This window comes from Mesoplodon mirus (genome assembly GCF_964341445.2).
Source record: "Mesoplodon mirus genome assembly, chromosome: 12".
Classification (NCBI taxonomy): domain Eukaryota; kingdom Metazoa; phylum Chordata; class Mammalia; order Artiodactyla; family Ziphiidae; genus Mesoplodon; species Mesoplodon mirus.
In genome coordinates this window covers 66399983-66422125 of record NC_138988.1, presented here as the reverse complement: position 1 = coordinate 66422125, position 22143 = coordinate 66399983, and the positions used below count along the sequence as shown (strand labels likewise).

The window sequence follows — 22143 nt, the reverse complement described above, 5'->3', positions numbered from 1 at the left end:
TTTTTCTTTACAAGTTCGTCAAGTTCTTGGATGTGAGAGCAACGAAGGTTCCGGATTGAGATCGTGCTTAAGACTTCCGATTCCCATTTGCACTTGGGTGAAGCGGTTAGAGCTGAAAGGGAAAGGCTGGAGGCAAACAATTTAACTCAAATATCTGGGAGCGATTTGGCGCCGTGCAAGACACTCCAGGACTTGTAGTTCCACTCCGGGGAACAGACTCGCCTGACAGCTGCCGGAAGTGAGGCTGCGCGGAATGGCAGCCGCTGCGACCATGGCTGCAGCCGCCCGGGAGCTGGTGTTGCGGGCCGGAGCCTCAGATATGGAGGAGGAGGAGGGGCCGCTGGTGAGAACGCAGGGTTGTTTCTCCTCCAGAGTCTCGTCCGATCTCCTCACGTCAGAAAGGCCTGGGCTGGGTGTAGGCACAAGGTTGGGAGCTCGGCTGCTACCGGTGATGCTACCCGGTTTGGCTCTCCATACACCTTCCTGGAATCGGACCTGAACCTGAGCGGGGACCAGAATGGCCGAGACTCAGGTTCTGGGGCCACAATTTCAGTTAATCTCCAGATGTTTGAGCAGAATAGAGAAGCAGTGTAGAGTAACAGCTAGGAACATGGCCTCTGGAGTTAGATTGCTTGGGTTCTGATTCCATCTCTGCCACTTACACTCTGTGTGTCTTTGGGCAAGTTAACTAGTCCCTCTGTGCTATCACTTTCCACACCTATGAGATGAAGAAAATAAGACCTACTGTATAGGTTGTCGGTTAGGATTAGGCAAATGAATACAAATAAGATGGCACCTGGCATGTAGGTAAACACTGTAGGTTAGCTGACATTTCTAGAAAGGCTGGGGCTCCCCAGAGGGATGGTGATGGAACACCTGAGATAGCAGGAGTCTAGAGATCCTAAATTCAACTGCAGGTTCTGCTCTGTCCTCTGCATCTCCTAATTTTCCTCATTTGGTCACCTCCGCCCTTTCTGGGTTGCCTGTCTGCTGGTCATATTCCCTACCCATCAGCCCCAATCAGTAAGACTGAGACAATATGAGACTTTTGGAATTTTTGGACTCAGTATTTACCTATGGCTCACCAGTAAAAGTCCTTCTCTCCCATTTGAAGGGTTGGTGATTATCCCATTGTATTTTGTTCTCCCCCTTGCTTTCCCATTAACCTGTCCCTCTCCAGGAGGGTGGTCCGGGTCTTCAGGAGCCATTGCAGCTTGGAGAGTTGGACATCACCTCTGATGAATTCATCCTGGATGAAGTGGATGGTAAGTGATGGCACGGGGGCGGGGGGATGCAGTTCCTATAACCTGAGAAGCATGGGGGCTGGAAGTACTAGGGCAGGGGTTAGTGTGTGGATGTTCAGTGTGGGGATGGAGCTGTGGAGGAGCTGGACGGACCCTTATGATGAACTTCTATTTGCAGTTCACATTCAGGCGAATCTGGAGGATGAGTTAGTAAAGGAAGCTCTTAAAACGGTGAGGTTTTCCACTCTACTAATCTGTCCCTCCACTTACCCTCCCCTCAGAGAAAAGAAGAAAACAATCTCTTGCTCTTCTAATACCACCTTGGTGTCTTACTCTTTAGTCCTTCATTGACTCTGTTCCAGCATCCCTTCACTGACTCCCTCCTGACCTGTCATGTTTCTGTCCTCCCAGGGTGTGGATCTCCGTCACTATTCAAAGCAGGTTGAGCTGGAGCTACAGCAGATTGAGCAGAAATCCATTCGGGATTGTATCCTCCAGCAGAGAAAAAGGGTGATGTTATTAAAATGGGCATTTTGGGGGGCATGGTGCTGACAGCCCAGCTGGGGCTGCCATCTTCTCTCTGAGGTTTATGTCACCTCAGGGAGAAATTGGAGGGGTCCTGTGGGTCTCAGGATCTCCATCTCCACAGTGAGGCCCCTTGACTTTTTGTGAGTCAGATATCCAAGAGAGTGAGAACATAGCGTCTCTGCACAACCAGATCACAGCCTGTGATGCTGTCCTTGAGGTTAGTAACCCTCATAATCCTGAGCCCAGATCATGGTCTCTGGGACCTTTCTTTACGTCATCAGCCTCAGGCGGGGACAGTTAGAGTCACTTTCAGGATGACCTCAGCAGCCTTTTTTGTTGTTGCCGCTATGACTAATGTTATTTGCCAGTGACCTTTCAGTACCCTCAGACTGATAGATGCTGGAGATTTTACCAAGAAACTTGGGTGGCCCACTCGTCCCCTACCAACCCTATGGCCATTCAGTAACACTTCCACCTTCCCCCAGCGCATGGAGCAGATGTTGGGAGCTTTTCAGAGTGATCTCAGCTCCATCAGCTCTGAGATCCGGACACTGCAGGAACAGTCAGGAGCCATGAACATTCGGCTTCGAAACCGCCAGGCTGTCCGGGGGAAACTCGGGGAGCTTGTCGATGGTCTGGTGGTGCCCTCTGCTCTGGTCACGTGAGTCATCAGTTGGAAGGGGCATAATGTCTGTACTAAGTAGATGGGCTGGAGCGACCTACCCTACTTACCACATGGGTCTCCATCACGTCACTTCCAGAAACTGATGAGTGGGTTGACAGCTCTTCCTAACCTTGGTGCAGGCTTTAGGCATCAAAGATTAGGAATCATCCAGGGTCGGGCATAGAGAAGGGGGTCCAAGGCTTACGTGGGTGGTGGAGGTGTGTGTGTCTAGGAACAGAAAACTTTGTACGTGTGTCCTGACTCTATGATGTAGTGTAAAAGGGAGAAGAGACAGAGGCTGGATGCCAGGGGTATGGTTTAGAGTCTAGGGGTGTCTGGGTCTCCCTCTTCACCCATCCCACCCCTCCTTGCTCCCAAGGGCAATTCTGGAGGCACCTGTCACAGAGCCCCGGTTCCTGGAGCAGCTGCAGGAGCTGGATGCCAAGGCAGCTGCAGTCCGAGAGCAGGAGGCTAGGGGCACAGCAGCCTGTGCAGACGTCCGAGGCGTGCTCGACCGGCTCCGGATCAAGGTGGGGAGGGGGGTGGATACCCTAGAGACTACTCAAACCTGCCTCCCTGAGAAGCCCACCCTGAATTGCCCTGGCAAAGCTCATTGTAGCCTGTGCCCAAGAACTTCACCTTGCCTTTACCTGGCAGAGCTCATTCTCACATCTCTCGATTCCCCTGAAAGTCTTAAGAAATATCAAAGAGGTATTCTCTACTCTTCCTCCTCCCATATCCAACATTTGTTCCTTCCCTCAGTAATTCCCAAACAGTGAGGAGGTTGCAGCTTCATGCCCTGTGTTTGGTCCCCCATGTCTAGGCAGTGACGAAGATCCGAGAGTTCATCCTTCAGAAGATCTATTCCTTCAGAAAACCAATGACCAATTATCAGATCCCCCAGACGGCCCTGCTGAAGTACAGGTTGTCGCCCAAAGGAAGGGCTGGGGGTGGCCTCGGAGCTCTTGAGCAGCCCAGCATGATGCTGGGCATCTTGGGCCGTCAGGGAGACTGACTGGTCCCTGGCCCCTCCAGGTTTTTCTATCAGTTCTTGCTGGGCAACGAACGGGCCACCGCAAAGGAGATCAGGGACGAGTACGTGGAGACACTGAGCAAGATCTACCTGTCCTACTACCGCTCTTACCTGGGGCGGCTCATGAAGGTGCAGGTGAGGCCATGGAGGGAGAGGCAGTCCTGGGCCCTTGGGCTGGGGGGAGGGGCAGCTACGGGGCAATGGGGGACAGTATAAAAAGACATTTTTTTGTTGCACTTTGGGAAGCAATGGTTCCCAGTCCTCTCTGCTCTTTTCTCCAGTATGAGGAAGTCGCTGAGAAGGATGATCTAATGGGCGTGGAAGATACAGCCAAGAAAGATATCCTGGAGCTGAGGGGCCCTCATGCTTGGTCTGGAGAGTGAGGGGGCTTCTGGCTCCAGCCTCCAAGGCACTGTTGCTTACCTTTTTCTGTGGGACCAGAACCTTTGAGAATGTGATCAAGGCTGTGTCCTCCCTTCCCAGAAAAATGCACAAATCATCTTGACACAGAGTTTTGCATATGATGTCAGGGTGCAGAGGCTCCTTAGGGCCCATTCACCGATGTGGGGCCCCAGAACTGGGAAAGAGGGACCCTGGGGCTGTGTCTGGCTGCTGGGGGCCCCTGGAGGTCCTGAGTCTTTGACCTTCCATCACAGTTGTGATGTGACTGTTTTCCTTGACTCTGACTCTCCACGATTCTTCTCAAAGCCATCCCTCCGCAACAGGAACACCATCTTCACCCTGGGGACCCGGGGCTCCGTCATCTCCCCCACTGAACTGGAAGCCCCCATCCTTGTGCCCCACACCGCCCAGCGGGGAGAACAGAGGGTAGGAGGAGGAGCAAGCCTTAGCCGATGGGGTGGGGGTGGGGGGGCAGGAGAACTCCGAGTACAGACCTCAGGGCAAAGCTTCCCCCACTGCAGGCCCCCGTGGGAGTCCCCTTCTCCAGTCACTCCAGTGTTCTTTGATAAGAGGGTTGGGACCATTGACTTAGGGTGTACAGAGGGGAGAGGTGGGTGATATGTCATGAGGCAGGTGTGGAGGAGGATATGGGAGCAGCAACAGCAGGTGGGGGCGGCCTCTTCTCATGCCCCCCCTCCCCCTACCTCTTCAGTACCCGTTCAGGATGCTCTTTCGCAGCCTGGACTAGGGGTAGATGGGGAGGATCTCCTGAGTTCCCGTTACCCAGGTTTGCTGATTTCCCAGCTGTGTCCATGGACTGCTGGTACTGGGGTCCATCCCATCTCTTTTTTCTTACCCCTTCCATCCTAGTATCCTTTCGAGGCCCTCTTCCGCAGCCAGCACTATGCCCTCCTCGACAACTCTTGCCGTGAATACCTTTTCATCTGTGAATTCTTTGTGGTGTCTGGCTCGGCTGCACACGACCTCTTCCACGCAGTCATGGGCCGCACGCTCAGCATGACCCAGGTAGGCTCCCTTGCTCCCGGGCTCTTAGACCTCTGTCCCTCGTTCTCATCAGCACCACAGTGAGGTCACAGCCCTGGGGTTACTGAAACCAGGATCCCTTCGTTTTAAAATGCATGAGCCACGTCCTCGCTGTGTGATTCCCCATGAAACCATCAAAGCTTGGGGTCCCGGAGGCTCCTGGGGACACACAGGTGACAGCACCTGAAAACTCAGGGGCCCCTAAACCTTGGTGCTCAGCCCTGAATTCTGCTATGATGGGCTTGTGATCTTAGATCTGGGGAGCAAGGCTGCAGGACCACCCAAGTGGCCAGTGGGCAGGGAAGGAGGGAGCATTTCCCATTTAGATCCCCTCCCCAGTGCCACGTCCCCAGGGGAGCACAGGCATCTGTCCATGGCCACTGGGAAAAGCAAAGTAACAGATACTCTCTTCCAATCCCCTGCCTGTTCCTAAATCACAGAAACACCTGGAGTCTTACCTCACTGACTGCTACGATGCCATTGCGGTTTTTCTCTGTATCCACATTGTCCTCCGATTCCGCAACATTGCAGCCAAGAGGGATGTTCCTGCCCTGGACAGGTCGCTGAGTTCTGGTCCTTGATGTCCCACTGGCCTTGAAATCTTTGGTCTTGCACCAGCCTGCCCTGACCCGTGGGCTCCTCCTGACCTGAACCATTGACCCTGTTCCCATTTGTCTGTCTAGAGGCAGTACTGCTGCTTCCAGACTCACCTTTCACACCCACTCCAGCCTCCACCAGCTATCACCCGTCGATCAGGGTTCCCGCACACACACCCTCCCCCTGGCCCCCACCCCTGGCATTCCTTGCTGGATCTCTGATTCTAATCAAGCCCACAGGTACTGGGAACAAGTGCTTGCCTTGCTGTGGCCACGGTTTGAACTGATCCTGGAGATGAACGTCCAGAGTGTCCGCAGCACTGACCCTCAGCGCCTCGGGGGGCTGGACACTCGGCCTCACTATGTGAGGGCGGGCAGGGGTAATGGGCTGTTGAAACGCAGGGCTTGAAGCCTCGCTGCAGGGGTCACCCAGGTTCACGGTTGTGTCCATGGGCCTGGCTGGACAGCTAGCCACGCTGTGTGAGGGGCAGTCTGGGAGTGTGGTCAGACTCAGGGTGGGTTTGGGCAATGTGGTGGGAGGGATTGGAGGTGGGAGTCACCCGGAGACCGGCTGGCCAGCTTCAAGGGAGTTGGGGGTTTCATGGGTTGGGCCAGGGGGTTGGCTTGATTTTTCTTCCTACCTTCTTTCTCCCAGATCACACGCCGCTATGCAGAGTTCTCCTCGGCTCTTGTCAGCATCAATCAGACGATTCCCAATGAACGGACGATGCAGCTGCTAGGCCAGCTACAGGTGAGGGGCGGCTGGGAGAGGTTTCCGAGCCACAGGGCTGCTGCAGTGGGCTGGAGTGTGAGGTGGGGGCCCTTGCCTGCTCCTGTCACCTCCTCCTCTCATTTTTTCAGGTGGAGGTGGAGAATTTTGTCCTCCGAGTGGCAGCCGAGTTCTCCTCAAGGAAGGAGCAGCTTGTGTTTCTGATCAACAACTACGACATGATGCTGGGGGTGTTGATGGTACCTGAAGCCCTTTCTCCTTGTCTCCCTCCCCAGAGAATTCGGGTTCCCCCCCACTGCTCCATTACCTCCACGAGGGCAAAGATTATGCTGGCTCTGTTTGGTGTTTTATTCTTGCAGACTGGCACAGCGTCTGGCTACGTACAGTAAATGTGGGGAGAAGGGGTATTCTGACGTGAAGGGCAGCTTCTCCCCAAACTTGAGATTTCCCTCCGTCTTCCCTTAGGAGCGGGCTGCGGATGACAGCAAGGAGGTTGAAAGTTTCCAACAGCTGCTCAATGCTCGGACACAGGTAGGGGTGTGGGGAAGAGGAAAGGGGTAGTCCCATGTGCTGTTTAGTTCAGAGAGAGAGAGAGAGAGAGAAAGAGAGAGAGAGAGAGAGAGTGTGTGTGTGTGTGTGTAGAGGCCGTTAGCAGACTCCAGATACACAGAATTGGAATTGCTATAACTCTTGGTTCACAGCATGCTGTCATTACTGGTCTATTTTATTTTCTTTTGTATTTTTTTTTTTTTTTGCCGTACGCGGGCCTCTCACTGTTGTGGCCTCTCCCATTGCGGAGCACAGGCTCTGGACGCGCAGGCTCAGCGGCCATGGCTCATGGGCGCAGCCACTCCGCGGCATGTGGGATCTTCCCGGTTCGGGTCACAAACCCGTGTCCCTTGCGTCGGCAGGCGGACTCTCAACCACTGCGCTACCAGGGAAGCCCTTCTTTTGTATTTTTTTAATGATATAGACATCCATGAACCTACCACACACCTTGGCAATAAACCCCACCCCATCACCCTGCGTCTCACATAGAGGCACCTCTTGACCTAAATGTTGTCTTTATCATGACCTGGCTTTTAAAAATACAGCCATAGGGACTTCCCTGGTGGTCCAGTGGTTAGGACTCTGTGCTTCCACTGCAGGGGGCACGAGTTTGATCCCTGGTTGGGGAACTAAGATTCCACATACCGCATGGTGTGGCCAAAAAAAAAATAGAGCTATAGGCATGCCAAAACAGTAACTATTTGGTTTTGGGTTTGAGTGCCATAAAAGCGAGAATCACAGGATTATTTCATGCATAATTTTTCTAGTATCGTCCTGTTATGACATATGGCTGTAGCTCATTCTTTTTCACTGCAATATAATGTTACGTTGTGTGAATATAACAGAGGACATTTGGATTATTTCCAGTTTCTTGCTCCTGTGAGCATTGTTTTATGAACAATTATGTCTTTTAGCACACATAGATATATCAAAAGTTTTAATCAAGAATCTCTCTTGGGGCTTCCCTGGTGGCGCAGTGGTTAAGAGTCTGCCTGCCGATGCAGGGGACACGGGTTCGTGCCCCAGTCCGGGAAGATCCCACATGCCGCGGAGCGGCTGGGCCCGTGAGCCATGGCTGCTGAGCCTGTGCGTCCAGAGCCTGTGCTCCGCAACAGGAAAGGCCACAACAGTGAGAGGCCCGCATATCGCAAAAAAGAAAAAAAAAAAAAAAGAATCTCTCTTGGAAGTAGGAGTAGCCTTGCTGCATCTAGAGAATGCTAGTATTCAACTTTATGAGACAATGCCAAATTGTTTTCCTAAGTGATGGGACCAGTTTATTCCTTACCTGAAATGTATAAGAATTTTCAATGAGTCATATTTTCTCCAACATACAATAGATCAGACTATCTTTGCCTTTCTGGTAGGTGTCTCACTGGGAGCTTGATTTGCATTTTCCTGATTACTAATGAGATTGAGCATCATTTCAAATGTTAAGTAACCATACAAATTTTTCTTTTCTGTAAAATGTCTGTTATAGCATTTGACCTTTTAAAACTTGGGCTGTTTGTGTTTTTCTTATTGATTTATAAGAGTTTTTAATACATTTACCTACTAATCTTTTGTTGATTGTATAGGTTGCAGATACCTTTCAGGAGGTGTTTTATCTTTTAACTTTTTTTTTTAATTTAATTTTATTTAAAGAAATTTTTTTGCCTGCTCTGCGAGGCTTGTGGGATCTTAGTTCCCTGACCAGGGATCAGACCCAGGCCCTCGGCAGTGAAAGTGCAGAGTCCTAACCTCTGGACTGCCAGGGAATTCCCCTTTTTACTTTTTCTATGTTGTCTTATGATGAACAGAAATTTCTAATTGTAACTTGATGAATTTAATAATCCTTATTTTTGTGTCTTGTTTAAGGAATCCCTAATTACCCCAAAGTCAGAAAAATATTATACTGCATTTTCTTCTTAATATTGTAGAATTTTGCTTTTTACTTTTAAGCCCTAAATTTATCTAGAATTGATTTGTGTGTATGATGTGAGGTAGGAAACTAATTATTTTCTATTTGGAAAATGATTGGCCTAGAACCATTTATAGGAAGTCCCTTTCTTTCCCCATTTGATCTGTAGTCCTGTCTCTGTCACACAGGAAAACTCCACAAATGTGTGCCTCTTGCCTCTAGTCTATTCCATTGATCAATTTGTCTACCCTGCAAAACAGTTTTAATTATTATGCTTTTAGGACAAATTCTCCTACCTTCTTTTTTGTTTGTTTTGTTTTGTTTCTGGTGGCACCATGCAGCTTGTGGGATCTTAGTTCCGCAACCAGGGATTGAACCCATGTCCCTGCAATGGAAGTGCGGAGTCGTAACCACTGGACTGCCAGGGAATTCCCTCTCCTACCTTCTTTTTCATCATTATCTTGAGTATTATTGGCCTTTTGATTTTTCATGTAAATTTTATGATCAGCTTATAAGTTTTCAAAAAAGCTCATTAATGATTTTGAATGTAGTTGCATTGATCAGTTTACAAGAATTGATACTTTTTGATATTGAAACTTCCCATCCAGGAACATGGCCCCTCTCTACATTTTTTTTTTTTTTTTTTTCGGTACGCTGGCCTCTCACTGTTGTGGCCTCTCCCGTTGCGGAGCACAGGCTCTGGACGCGCAAGCTCAGCGGCCATGGCTCACGGGCCCAGCCGCTCCGCGGCATGTGGGATCTTCCCGGATCGGGGCACGAACCCGTGTCCCCTGCATCGGCAGGCGGACTCTCAACCACTGCGCCACCAGGGAAGCCCCCTCTCTACATTTTAAAATATATTCTTTAATGTCTTTTGATAACCTTTTATAATTTTCAGCCCAAAGATATTGCAAATCTTTTGTTAGAATTGCTCCTAGGTAGGTGTAATATGTAGCTTTAGTCCTACTAGGAATACATAAATCCTTCCCAATTCTTTACCTTTAATTTCTTACGTCTTTGATCTTTTACTCTTCTGGCCAGGACCTCTATGACAGTTTAATAGTTGAATAATATCCTGTTCCTGAGTTTAAAAGAAATGCTTTTATCATTTTCTCATTAAGAGTAACGTAGATGTAGGTTTTTTTGTACATGCCCTTTATCAGGTTAAGAAAATTCCTTTTAATCACTCTTGCGCTAAGAGTTTTTATCATAGCTTTTCCTACTAGAAATAAATCTACATTTATTTAGGGATAATTACTAAGAATAATACTAGGAATTACTAGAAATAATAACTACATTTTTTTTCTCTCTAACTGTTTGGACTTTATTCTTTTAGGATTTGTCCTTTAAATAAACTGTTGTTCCTTAAATATTGTCTTTTAAAAAAGAAATTTACTTGTTTGAAGTGGTGTGTAGAAATGCTGTTGATTTTTGTACATGGATTATATAGCCAGCCACTTTCCTAAATTCTTTCTTTTTTTTAAGTATCATTTTAACTTTATTTTTATTTTTTTAAACTTATTTATTTATATTTGGCTGTGCTGGGTCTTCATCGCTGCGTGGAGGCTTTTGCGGTCTTTCTCTGGTTGCGGCGAGCAGGGGCTACTCTTTGTTGCGGTGCGCGGGCTTCTCACTGTGGTGGCTTCTCTTGTTGTGGAGCACGGTTTCTAGTCGCGCGGGCTTCAGTAGTTGTGGCACTCGGGCTCCATAGTTGTGGCTCATGGGCTTAGTTGCTCTGCGGCATGTGGGATCTTACTGGATGAGGGATCGAACCCGTGTCCCCTACATTGGCAGGCGGATTCTTAACTACCTCGCCAGCAGGGAAGTCCCCTAATTTATTTATAATAATATTTTTGGAGGTGTGTGTGTGTTTCTTTGTAGGCGTTCATCATCTCTGAGTTGTGACAGTTTTATTTTTTCTTTTCTGATCCCTATGTATTTAATTTCTCTATGTCTTTATGCTCTTACTGCATTGGCTAGTACCTCCAGTACAAAGCTGAATGGTTGAATAGAAGTGGTGATAGTGAGAACGCTTATCTCTTCCTAATTTTAAAAGGAGTGCTTTCATCATTTCCGCATTAAGAGTACTGTTGTTGTAGGTTTTTTATAGATATCCTTTATCAGGTGAAGAAAATTCCTTTCAATCTCTAGTATGCCAAAAGTTATTAGTTTTTAAAAAATCATGAATGGGTATTGAATTTTTAATCAAGAAAGTGTGCTTTTTCTGCATATATTGAGATAATCGTTTATTTAAGTTTTAAAAAATCTATTATATCATGGGTGGGATAAATTAGGATTTTGGGATTAAGATACACACAACTATATATAAAATAAACAGCAAGGGCCTACTGTATAGAACAGGGAACTATATTCAATATCTTGTAATAACCTATAATGGACAAGAATCTGAAAAAGAATGTATATATCTATCTGTATATATATCTATATCTGAATCACTTTGCTATACACCTGAAAGTATCACAATGTTGTAAATCAACTATACTTCAATTTAAAAAAATCTACTGTGTGGTATATTACATTTGTAGATTTTAGAATGTTAAACCATTCTGGATTTGGTCTAATTCATGTGGAATTTTTGCTTCTCTGTGCAGAAGTGAGATTGGCCTGTGATATTCTTTTCTTATACTGTACTTGTGTGGTGTTGGTACCAAAGTCATACTGGATTTGTAGAAGAAGGTGGGAAGGAAGTATTTCTTCATTCTTTTTATTCTGAAAGAGTTTGAGATTGAAATGATCTCTTCCTTGGAAGTATCTTAGAACTTGCCAGCACAAACATCCAGGAAGATTTAAAACTATGAAATTCCTGGGCTTCCCTGGTGGCGCAGTGGTTAAGAGTCCGCCTGCCAACGCAGGGGACACGGGTTCGAGCCCTGGTCCGGGAGGATCCCACATGCCGCAGAGCAACTAAGCCCCCTCGCCACAACTCCTGAAGCCCGTGTGTGTCCTAGAGCCTGTGCCCCGCAACGAGAAGCCACCGCAATTAGAAGCCCGCGCACCGCAACGAAGAGCAGCCCCCGCTCGCCGCAACTAGAGAAAGCCCGCGCACAGCAATGAAGACCCAACGCAGCCAAAAATAAATAAATAAATTAATTAATTAAAAAAAAATTGTGGCACTGCCATTTAAAAAAAAAACAACTATGAAATTCCCACTAAGTACTCCTTTTATTGAGTTCTGTAGGTTTGAATATGTAGCATTTTTATTATTCAGTTCTAAGAATTTTTATATTTCAATCATTTCTTCTTCAATCCATGAGATTTTTTAGAGGAGTGTTTTAAAATTTCCAAAAGTAGTTTTTTAATTTATCTTTTTGTTATGAATGTCTAACTTAATTGCATTGTGGATGGAGAATGTGGCCTTTTGGTACTGAAAATTTGAAATTTAAAAACTTTTTGAAATTTGTTTATATTTGCTTTGGCCTAGGACACGATCAACTTTTGTAAATGTTCCATTTTTTTTTTAATTTTTAAATTTTTAAAAATTTGTTTATTTGGCTGCACCGGTTCTTAGTTGCAGCATGTGGGATCTAGTTCCCTGACCAGGGATCGAACCCAGGGCCCGTGCATTGGGAGTGCAGAGTCTTAGCCACTGGACCACCAGGGAAGTCCCCCATGTATGTTTAAGAAGATTGTGTATTCTTTGATTGTCAGATGTGGAAATCAAGCTCTTTAATTCTGCTTTTCACATCACCTATATCTTTACTGATTTTTTTTGTCTACTTATTAGTAGTTGAGAGATGTTTTGAAATTCATAAGTTTATCAGTTTTTCACTGCAGTTTTTTTTTTAACATCTTTATTGGAGTATAATTGCTTTACAATGGTGTGTTAGTTTCTGCTTTATAACAAAGTGAATCAGCTATACATATACATATATCCCCATATCTCTTCCCTCTTGCATCTCCCTCCCTCCCATCCTCCCTAACCCACCCCTCTAGGTGGTCACAAAGCACTGAGCTGATCTTCCTGTGCTATGCGGCTGCTTCCCACTAGCTATCAGTTTTACATTTGGTAGTGTATATATGTCCATGTCACTCTCTCACTTTGTCCCAGCTTACCCTTCCCCCTCCCTGTGTCCTCAAGTCCATTCTCTAGTAGGTCTGTGTCTTTATTCCCGTCCTGCCCCTAGGTTCTTCGTGACCATTTTTTTTTTTTTTTTTAGATTCCATATATATGTGTTAGCATACGATATTTGTTTTTCTCTTTCTGACTTCACTCTGTATAACAGACTCTAGGTCCATCCACCTCACTACAAATAACTCAATTTCGTTTCTTTTTATGGCTGAGTAATATTCCATTGTATATATGTGCCACAGCTTCTTTATCCATTCATCTGTTGATGGACACTTAGGTTGCTTCCATATCCTGGCTATTGTAAATAGAGCTGCAGTGAACATTGTGGTATGATTCTTTTTGAATTATGGTTTGCTCAGGGTATATGCCCAATAGTGGGATTGCTGGGTCATATGGTAGTTCTATTTTTAGTTTTTTAAGGAACCTCCATACTGTTCTCCATAGTGGCTGTATCAATTACATTCCCACCAACAGTGCAAGAGGGTTTGCTTTGCTCCACACCCTCTCCAGCATTTATTGTTTGTAGACTGTTTGATGATGGCCATTCTGACTGGTGTGAGATGATATCTCATTGTTTTGATTTTGATTTTCATTTCTCTAATGATTAATGATGTTGAGCATTCTTTCATGTGTTTGTTGGTAATCTGTATATCTTCTTTGGAGAAATGTCTGTTTAGGTCTTCTGCCCATTTTTGGATTGGGTTGTTTGTTTTTTTGATATTGAGCTGCATGAGCTGCTTGTAAATTTTGGAGATTAATTTGTCAGTTGGTTCGTTTGCAAATATTTTCTCGCATTCTGAGGGTTGTCTTTTTGTCTTGTTTATGGTTTCCTTTGCTGTGCAAAAGCTTTTAAGTTTCATTAGGTCCCATTTGTTTATTTTTGTTTTTATTTCCATTTCTCCAGGAGGTGGGTCAAAAAGGATCTTGCTGTGATTCATGTCATAGAGTGTTCTGCCTATGTTTTCCTCTAAGAGTTTTATAATGTCTGGCCTTACATTTAGGTCTTTGATCCATTTTTAGTTTATTTTTGTGTATGGTGTTAGGGAGTGTTCTAATTTCATTCTTTTACATGTAGCTGTCCAGTTTTCCCAACAACACTTATTGAAGCGGCTGTCTTTTCTCCACTGTATATCCTTGCCTCCTTTGTCATAGATTAGTTGACCATAGGTATGTGGGTTTATCTCTGGGCTTTCTATCCTGTTCCATTGATCTATATTTCTGTTTTTGTGCCAGTACCATATTGTCTTGATTACTGTAGCTTTGTCGTATAGTCTGAAGTCAGGCAGTCTGATTCCTCCAGCTCTGTTTTTTTCCCTCAAGACTGCTTTGGCTATTCGGGGTCTTTTGTGTCTCCAAACAAATTTTAAGATTTTTTGTTCTAGTTCTGTAAAAAATGCCATTGGTAATTTGATAGGGATTGCATTGAATCTGTAGATTGCTTTGGGTAGTATAGACATTTTCACAATATTGATTCTTCCAATCCAAGAACATGGTATATCTCTCCATCTGTTTGTATCGTCTTTAATTTCTTTCATCAGTGTCTTTTAGTTTTCTGCATACAGGTCTTTTGTCTCCCTAGGTAGGTTTATTCCTAGGTTTTTTTGGGGGGGGTGGGTGGGTACGTGGGCCTCTCACTGTTGTGGCCTCTCCCGTTGCGGAGCACAGGCTCCGGACACGCAGGCTCAGCGGCCATGGCTCACGGGCCCAGCTGCTCCGGGGCATATGGGATCTTCCTGGACCCGTGTCCCCTGCATCGGCAGGCGGACTCTCAACCACTGCGCCACCAGGGAAGCCCTATTCCTAGATATTTTATTCTTTTTGTTACAATGGTAAATGGGAGTGTTTCCTTAATTTCTCTTTCAGATTTTTCATCATTAGTGTACAGGAATGCAAAAAATTTCTGTGCATTAATTTTGCCTCCTGCAACTTTACCAAATTCATTGATTAGCTCTAGTAGTTTTCTTGTGGCATCTTTAGGATTCTCTATGTATAGTATCATGTCATCTGCAAACAGTGACAGTTTTACTTCTTCTTTTCCAGTTTGTATTCCTTTTATTTCTTTTTCTTCTCTGATTACCGTGGCTAGGACTTCCAAAACTATGTTGAATAATAGTGGTGAGAGTGGACATCCTTGTCTTGTTCCTGACCTTAGAGGAAATGCTTTCAGTTTTTCACCATTGAGAATGATGTTTGCTGTGGGTTTGTCATAAATGGCCTTTATTATGTTGAGGTAGGTTCCCTCTATGCCCACTTTCTGGAGAGTTTTTATCATAAATTGGTGTTGAATTTTGTCAAAAGCTTTTTCTGCATCTATTGAGATGATCATATGGTTTTTCTTCAGTTTTTTAATATGGTATATCACATTGATTGATTTGCGTATATTGAAGAATCCTTGCATCCCTGGGATAAATCCCATTTGATCATGGTGTATGATCCTTTTAATGTGTTGTTGGATTCTGTTTGCTAGTATTTTGTTGAGGGTTTTTGCATCTATATTCATGAGTGATATTGGTCTGTAATTTTCTTTTTTTGTAGTATCTTTGTCTGGTTTTGGTATCAGGGTGATGGTGGCCTCATAGAATGAGTTTGGGAGTTTTCCTTCCTCTGCAATTTTTTGGAAGAGTTTGAGAAGGATGGGTGTTAGCTCTTCTCTAAATGTTTGATAGAATTCACCTGTGAAGGCACCTGGTCCTGGGCTTTTGTTTGTTGGAAGGTTTTTAATCACAGTTTCAATGTCATTACTTGTGATTGGTCTGTTCATATTTTCTATTTCTTCCTGGTTCAGTTGTGGAAGGTTATACCTTTCTAAGAATTTGTCCATTTCTTCCACGTTGTCCATTTTACTGGCATAGAGATGCTTGTAGTAGTCTCTTAGGATGCTTTGTATTTCTGTGGTGTCTGTTGTAACTTCTCCTTTTTCATTTCTAATTTTATTTTATTTTATTCTTTATTTATTTATTTATTTATTTTTTTTGCGGTACGCGGGCCTCTCACTGTTGTGGCCTCTCCCGTTGCGGAGCACAGGCTCCGGACGCACAGGCTCAGCGGCCATGGCTCACGGGCCCAGCCGCTCCGCGGCATATGGGATCCTCCCAGACCGGGGCATGAACCCGTATCCCCTGCATCGGCAGGCGGACTCTCAACCACTGCGCCACCAGGGAGGCCCTCTAATTTTATTGATTTGAGTCCTCTCCCTCATTTTTTTGATGAGTCTGGCTAATGGTTTATCAATTTTGTTTATCTTCTCAAAGAACCAGCTTTTAGTTTTATTGATCTTTGCTATTATTTTCTTTGTTTCTATTTCATTTATTTCTGCTCTGATCTTTATGATTTCTTTCCTTCTACTATCTTTGGGTTTTGTTTGTTCTTCTTTCTCTAGTTCCTTTAGGTGTAAGGTTAGATTGTTTACTTGAGATGTTTGTTGTTTCTTGAGGTAGGATTGTATTGCTATAAACTTCCCTCTTAGAACTGCTTTTGCTGCATCCCATAGGTTTTGGATCATCGTGTTTTCATTGTCATTTGTCTCTAGGTATTTTTTGATTTCCTCTTTGATTTCTTCAATGATCTCTTGGTTATTTTGTAACGTATTGTTTAGCCTCCATGTGTTTGTGTTTTTTATGTTTTTTTCCCCTGTAATTGATTTCTAATCTCAGCGTTGTGGTCAGAAAAGATGCTTGATATGATTTCAATTTTCTTAAATTTACTGAGGCTTGATTTGTGACCCAAGATGTGATCTATCCTGGAGAATGTTCTGGGCGCACTTGAAAAGAAAATGTAATCCACTGTTTTTGGATGGAATGTCCTATAAATATCAATTAAATCTATCTGGTCTGTTGTGTCATTTAAAGCTTGTGTTTCCTTATTAATTTTCTGTTTGGATGATCTGTCCATTGGTGTAAGTGAGGTGTTAAAGTCCCCCACTATTGTTGTGTTACTGTCGATTTCCTTTTTTATAGCTGTTAGCAGTTAGTTGCCTTATGTATTGAGGTGCTCCTATGTTGTGTGCATATATATTTATAATTGTTACATCTTCTTGGATTGATCCCTTGATCATTATGTAGTGTCCTTCCTTGTCTCTTGTAACAATCTTTAATTTAAAGTCTATTTTATCTGATATGAGTATTGCTACTCCAGCTTTCTTTTGATTTCCATTGGCATGGAATATCTTTTTCCATCCCCTCACTTTCAGTCTGTATGTTTCCCTAGGTCTGAAGTGGATCTCTTGTAGACAGCATATATATGGATCTTGTTTTTGTATCCATTCAGCAAGCCTATATCTTTTGGTTGGAGCATTTAATCCATTCATGTTTAAGGTAATTATCGATATGTATGTTCCTATGACCATTTTCTTAATTGTTTTGGGTTTGTTTTTGTAGGTCCTTTTCTTTTTTTTGTGTTTCCCATTTAGAGAAGTTCCTTTAGCATTTGTTGTAGAGCTGGTTTGGTGGTGCTGAATTCTCTTAGCTTTTGCTTGTCTGTAAAACTTTTGATTTCTCCATCGAATCTGAATGAAATCCTTGCTGGGTGGAGTAATCTTGCTTGTAGGTTCTTCCCTTTCATCACTTTAAGTATGTCATGCCACTCCCTTCTGGCTTGTAGAGTTTCTGCTGAGAAATCAGCTGTTAACCTTATGGGAGTTCCATTATATGTTATTTGTCATTTTTCCCTTGCTGCTTTCAATAATTTTTCTTTGTCTTTAATTTTTACCAATTTGATTACTATGTGTATTGGCATGTTTCTCCTTGGGTTTATCCTGTATGGGACTCTCTGCACTTCCTGGACTTGGGTGGCTATTTCCTTTCCCATGTTAGGGAACTTTTTGATTATAATCTCTTCAAATATTTTCTCTGGTCCTGTCTGTCTCTCTTCTCTTTCTGGGACCCCTGTAATGTGAATGTTGTTGCGTTTAATGTTGTCCCAGAGGTCTCTTAGGCTGTCTTCATTTCTTTTCATTCTTTTTTCTTTATTCTGTTCCACAGCAGTGAATTCCACCTTTCTGTCTTCCAGGTCACTTATCCGTTCTTCTGCCTCAGTTATTCTGGTATTGATTCCTTCTAGTGTATTTTTCATTTCACTTATTGTATTTTTCATCTCTGTTTGTTTGTTCTTTAATTCTTCTATGTCTTTGTTAAACATTTCTTGCATCTTCTCGATCTTTGCCTCCATTCTTTTCCGAGGTCCTGGATCATCTTCACTGTCATTATTCTGAATTCTTTTTCTGGAAGGTTGCCTATCTCCATTTCATTTAGTTGTTTTTCTGGGGTTTTGTTGCTTCATCTGGTACATAGCCCTGTGCCTTTTCATCTTGTCTATCTTTCTGTGAATGTGGTTTTTGTTCCTCCTGCTGCAGGATTATAGTTCTTCTTGCTTCTACTCTATTTCTGTTTTGTAGACAGGTTCATTTGTGCCATATTAGATTCCACAAAAGATTTTATTTTTAAGTGGAAGTAGTTTATTTTTAAATGGAATAAAAGTTTCATTTTCACCTTACCAGATTTTACTATTTGGGTTGGGTATTTTATTTTTGTGTTTTTTCTTTTTCCTTTTCGTATTTTAATTTCTCCCTTCCATTGTTTTTTACTTGTTTGTTTGCTTTTTCATTTTAACTCTGTGTTTTGGGAAATTTCAAATGTACATGCTATGTAGAGGATAGCATGGTGAACTCCCAGGGGCCATCACAGATCTTCAACCAATAACAACTCACAGACAGTTTTGTTTCATCTGTATCAACACTCACTGTTCATCCTCCTCCCACCCATCCCCCCCACCCACAGTGATTTTGAATTTTAAAAGCTTTTTTTTTTTTTTTTTTGTCTGCATTGGGTCTTCGTTGCTGTGCGTGGACTTTCTCTAATTGTGGCGAGCGGGGGTACTTTTCATTGTGGTGCGTGGGCTTCTCATTGTGATGGCTTCTCGTTGCTGAGCATGGGCTCTAGGCGCACGGGCTTCAGTAGTTGTGGCGCTCAAGCTCAGTAGTTGTGGCGCACGCGCTTAGTTGCTTCACGGCATGTGGAATCTTCCCAGACCAGGGATCGAACACATGTCCCCTGCATTGGCAGGCAGATTCTTAACCACTGTGCTACCAGGGAAGTCCCTGAATTAAATTCTGTACATCCCTATCACTTCATCTATATCAGGATGTGTTTTAAAAACCACAATACTTTATCACACTTAAAAAAAATGATCACTTCAGGGAGTTCCCTGGCGGTCTAGTGGTTAGGATTTGGCGCTTTCACTACAGTGGCCCAGGGTCAATCCCTGGTCGAGGAACTGAGATCAGCCGTGTGGTGCGGCCAAAAAAAGAAAAAAACCACTCTCAAAATAGCCAGTATTCAGGTATCCCCAGTTATCTCATAAAAGTGGTTCAAGTCAGGATCCATATGCGTCCATACATGTCTCTCTTTTTTTTTTTCACATGTCTCTTTTTAATCTATAGATTTCCCTTCCATCTTACCCCCCTGCCCCACTCTGCAATTTATTTGTGGAAGAAATTGAGTCATTTATCATGTAGAATGATGTACAGTCTGGATTTTGCTGACTGCATTCTGTGGCATGCCTAAACTGTTCCTCTTTTCCCATAAATGTGTAATTCGATGGAAAGGCTTGATCAGGTTCCAATTAGATGTTTTTTACAAGGCTATTTGAGAGGTAGTGGTGTGTACTTCTATCAGGGGCACATAATGTCTTCTTGGCTCTCTTTTTGCCAGTAGCATCAATGATCACTGCCTAGACCATTAGATTTCTATACTTATCAGTGTCTCAAAAATTTCCATCTCCTTATCTGTCTGTGCTGCATTCTGAGTCAGTTCTTTAATTATAAATTCCAATTTGCTCTATCATGCTTCCAGATATTTCTAATCTGTGATTTAGCCAGTTGACTCTAAAAAAATTTTTAAATCATTTCTTTAAAATTCCATTTTGCTTCAAGTCTTTCCATTCCTAATCTTGTTAATTGGTCATGTTTGTGTCTGTACCTTTAACTTCTTTGAACAGTTTTTACAGAATGTTCAGCTGCTCTGTATCTGACAGTTCTAACATTGGCAGTCTTTGGAGGTCTAAGTCCATTGCTTATTGTCTGTGCTGACTCTCGTGGTAGCTTGCTTTCTTCTGTGACTGGTGATCTTTGAGTCCTTTTCTTGGTCTTAAGCAGTCATAGGGGCCTAAATTGGGATCGAGGGGATTTCAGAGAAGATTTGCCTCTCCTTTTGCAATAGCTGAAAGATGCTGTCCACCTGGGTCTACATTGGCACCTCTTTGAGGCTCTTGTGAGAGACCAGGCTCAGCATCCCCACTCAAGGCTAGCATCAGGCTCAGCTTCCCGATAGCAGAGTTGCCATGGCCACTTGCCTTCTGGTAGCCCTGCCTCTCCCAGTTGTCCACTTCTCTGGTTCCAGCCCTCTGCTCCCAGCTCAATTTTTTTCAAATGTAATTAAAAAAATTTTTTTTGAGGAGGGTAATCCTTGGAGATTTCTCCTTTCTTGTGAGACTGGCAGTGTCTGAAAGTATATGACCTTTGCAGAGTTTAGCTGTTCTGTTATGGGAGTTTTCTAAGGACCAAGTTGGGCATGATGCCAGAATTGGGGAAAATCTGCCGACACCAGTAAACTCAACTCTGTATGTGTGTATGTTTCTACAGGAATTCATTGAAGAATTGCTGTCTCCCCCCTTTGGGGGTCTGGTGGCATTTGTGAAGGAAGCTGAGGCTTTGATTGAGCGTGGACAAGCTGAACGACTTCGAGGGGAAGAAGGTCTGAGGATGGGGTGGTTGTGATGGGGTCAGTGGAAAGGTGAACGGAAAAGAAAAATTCAAGGATGCAGATTACATGGGGAGGGTGTCGAGCAGGAGAGTGTGTTGGGAGAACACTAGGAAAGCGGGCTTGCATGGTGAGGATGGCTATGCCTTGGGGAGGACTTAGAGGGATCAAATATCACTTAGCCATGATCTCTTTCCCCCTACTCTCAGCCCGGGTTACTCAGCTAATCCGTGGCTTTGGTAGTTCCTGGAAATCGTCGGTGGAGTCTCTGAGTCAGGATGTAATGCGGAGTTTCACCAACTTCAAAAATGGAACCAGTATCATCCAGGTGACCTTCAGTTCCCAGTCCCCACTCCCACCCCACCCCACCCCATCACTGATTTTCCCCCCTCTTTTCTCTGGGCTCAGATTCATACAAATGACCCTTGATCTTCAACTACCAGCTGTGCCCAAACTTCTGGATGAGCCCTAACCTGACTCCTAATCATCGTCCTTAGCACCACCCCACCTCTCATCCCTCTGTGACTTTCTCTGAGCAGGGAGCGCTGACCCAACTGATCCAGCTCTATCATCGCTTCCACCGGGTGCTGTCTCAGCCGCAGCTCCGAGCCCTGCCTGCCCGGGCCGAGCTCATCAACATCCACCACCTCATGGTGGAGCTCAAGAAGCACAAGCCCAACTTCTGATGCGCCGGACCCTGGGAGCCGCCAGCCCTCTCCATGGACTTCTGTGCCCCATCCCATACCCTTCTTCAGCTGGGGGCCCCCTTCCAGTTCTTCCCTTGCCTCCCAGGTCCTTGACATGCCTCACCCTTCCTTCATTCCCAGGACCCTGCCTCATCAGGATAAGCTGAATCCCTTTCGCTTTCAGAATCTCCCATGTCTTCAGGTTTCCCAGAACCACTTCCGCCTGGGCTTCCAAAATGACCTTTATTATTTTTCCAGTTTTGTCATTCCTGTCTTTCCCTCCACTGCCCCACCCCCAGGGCTTTTTTTCTTCTTCCAGTAAAACCTTCTGGTTCACTGAGCTCTTGTCACCATGTTATGAGGTGTGAAGCCTCGACTTTTCGAATTGGTGTGGCAAGGGGAGACTGCCTCATAATGGTTGATTTTTTTTTTCTTTTCCCTCAAAGTGAGTTCTTTTCTGTAGCTTTTTGACTTAAGATCTCAGCAACTTTAACACTAACCAGTCCCCTCCTGGCTTGAGAGTTACACCAAGGTCAGTCTGCAGAAAACAATAAATATTTAACATGACATAACACTGTTTTCCCATTTCTTTTCTCCTTCCTCCTGGGGCCTTCAAGTAGCCCCATCTCTGCTCCAGGGTCACCTTTGCTCTCTGACTACCTCCTGGGCCTACATCCCTTCTGGTGGGTGTCCAGAAAGTAGGGGCACACGGTTACCTCTCACCTCTAGCTACCTCAGGCCAAAAGAGTGGCTGTAGTGCTTTTAGGGTGGAGACTGTGTCATGAGTAACCAGCCTGGTGGAGGAAATGGCCCTGGTTAAGATGGCAGATGCATCAAGGGCTGTGCCACCTTGGGCACTGTCCAAGGTGTCCCTTGGCTCCCTGACACCGACACCAGCTCTCTTTGCCTCCTGCCTCCTCAGGCTG

At 44.7% G+C, this 22143-nt stretch overlaps 1 protein-coding gene across 2 annotated transcripts; it reads left to right on the top strand.

The window, feature by feature from the left end:
• The first annotated feature begins 17 nt into the window (after window positions 1-17).
• VPS52 (VPS52 subunit of GARP complex) lies at window positions 18-21789 on the top strand. 2 transcript variants are annotated; one of them, XM_082637578.1, is made up of 20 exons: window positions 20-343; window positions 1181-1265; window positions 1423-1475; window positions 1656-1731; window positions 1922-1989; window positions 2258-2433; window positions 2816-2966; window positions 3260-3360; window positions 3472-3604; window positions 3751-3808; window positions 4164-4297; window positions 4742-4897; window positions 5356-5474; window positions 5752-5875; window positions 6167-6262; window positions 6373-6480; window positions 6707-6772; window positions 20414-20525; window positions 20741-20859; window positions 21071-21789. In XM_082637578.1, exons 1-20 carry the CDS (start codon window positions 254-256, stop codon window positions 21215-21217), a joined length of 2172 nt encoding a protein of 723 aa, XP_082493704.1. In that variant the 5' UTR covers window positions 20-253; the 3' UTR covers window positions 21218-21789. The 2 variants fall into 2 exon arrangements, with proteins under 2 accessions (XP_082493705.1, XP_082493704.1); XM_082637579.1 differs by lacking the exons at window positions 20414-20525; window positions 20741-20859; window positions 21071-21789 and adding an exon at window positions 16984-17073 and having other exon boundaries at window positions 18-343.
• The last annotated feature ends 354 nt before the right edge of the window (window positions 21790-22143 follow it).

Coding starts and splice junctions, on each gene's coding strand:
- VPS52 (XM_082637578.1), top strand. CDS start 254: ATGGCAGCCGCTGCGACCATGGCTGCAGCCGCCCGGGAGCTGGTGTTG. Junction 1,732..1,921: donor GCAGAAATCCATTCGGGATT/GTATCCTCCAGC, acceptor TTTGTGAGTCAG/ATATCCAAGAGAGTGAGAAC. Junction 20,526..20,740: donor ACGACTTCGAGGGGAAGAAG/GTCTGAGGATGG, acceptor CCCTACTCTCAG/CCCGGGTTACTCAGCTAATC.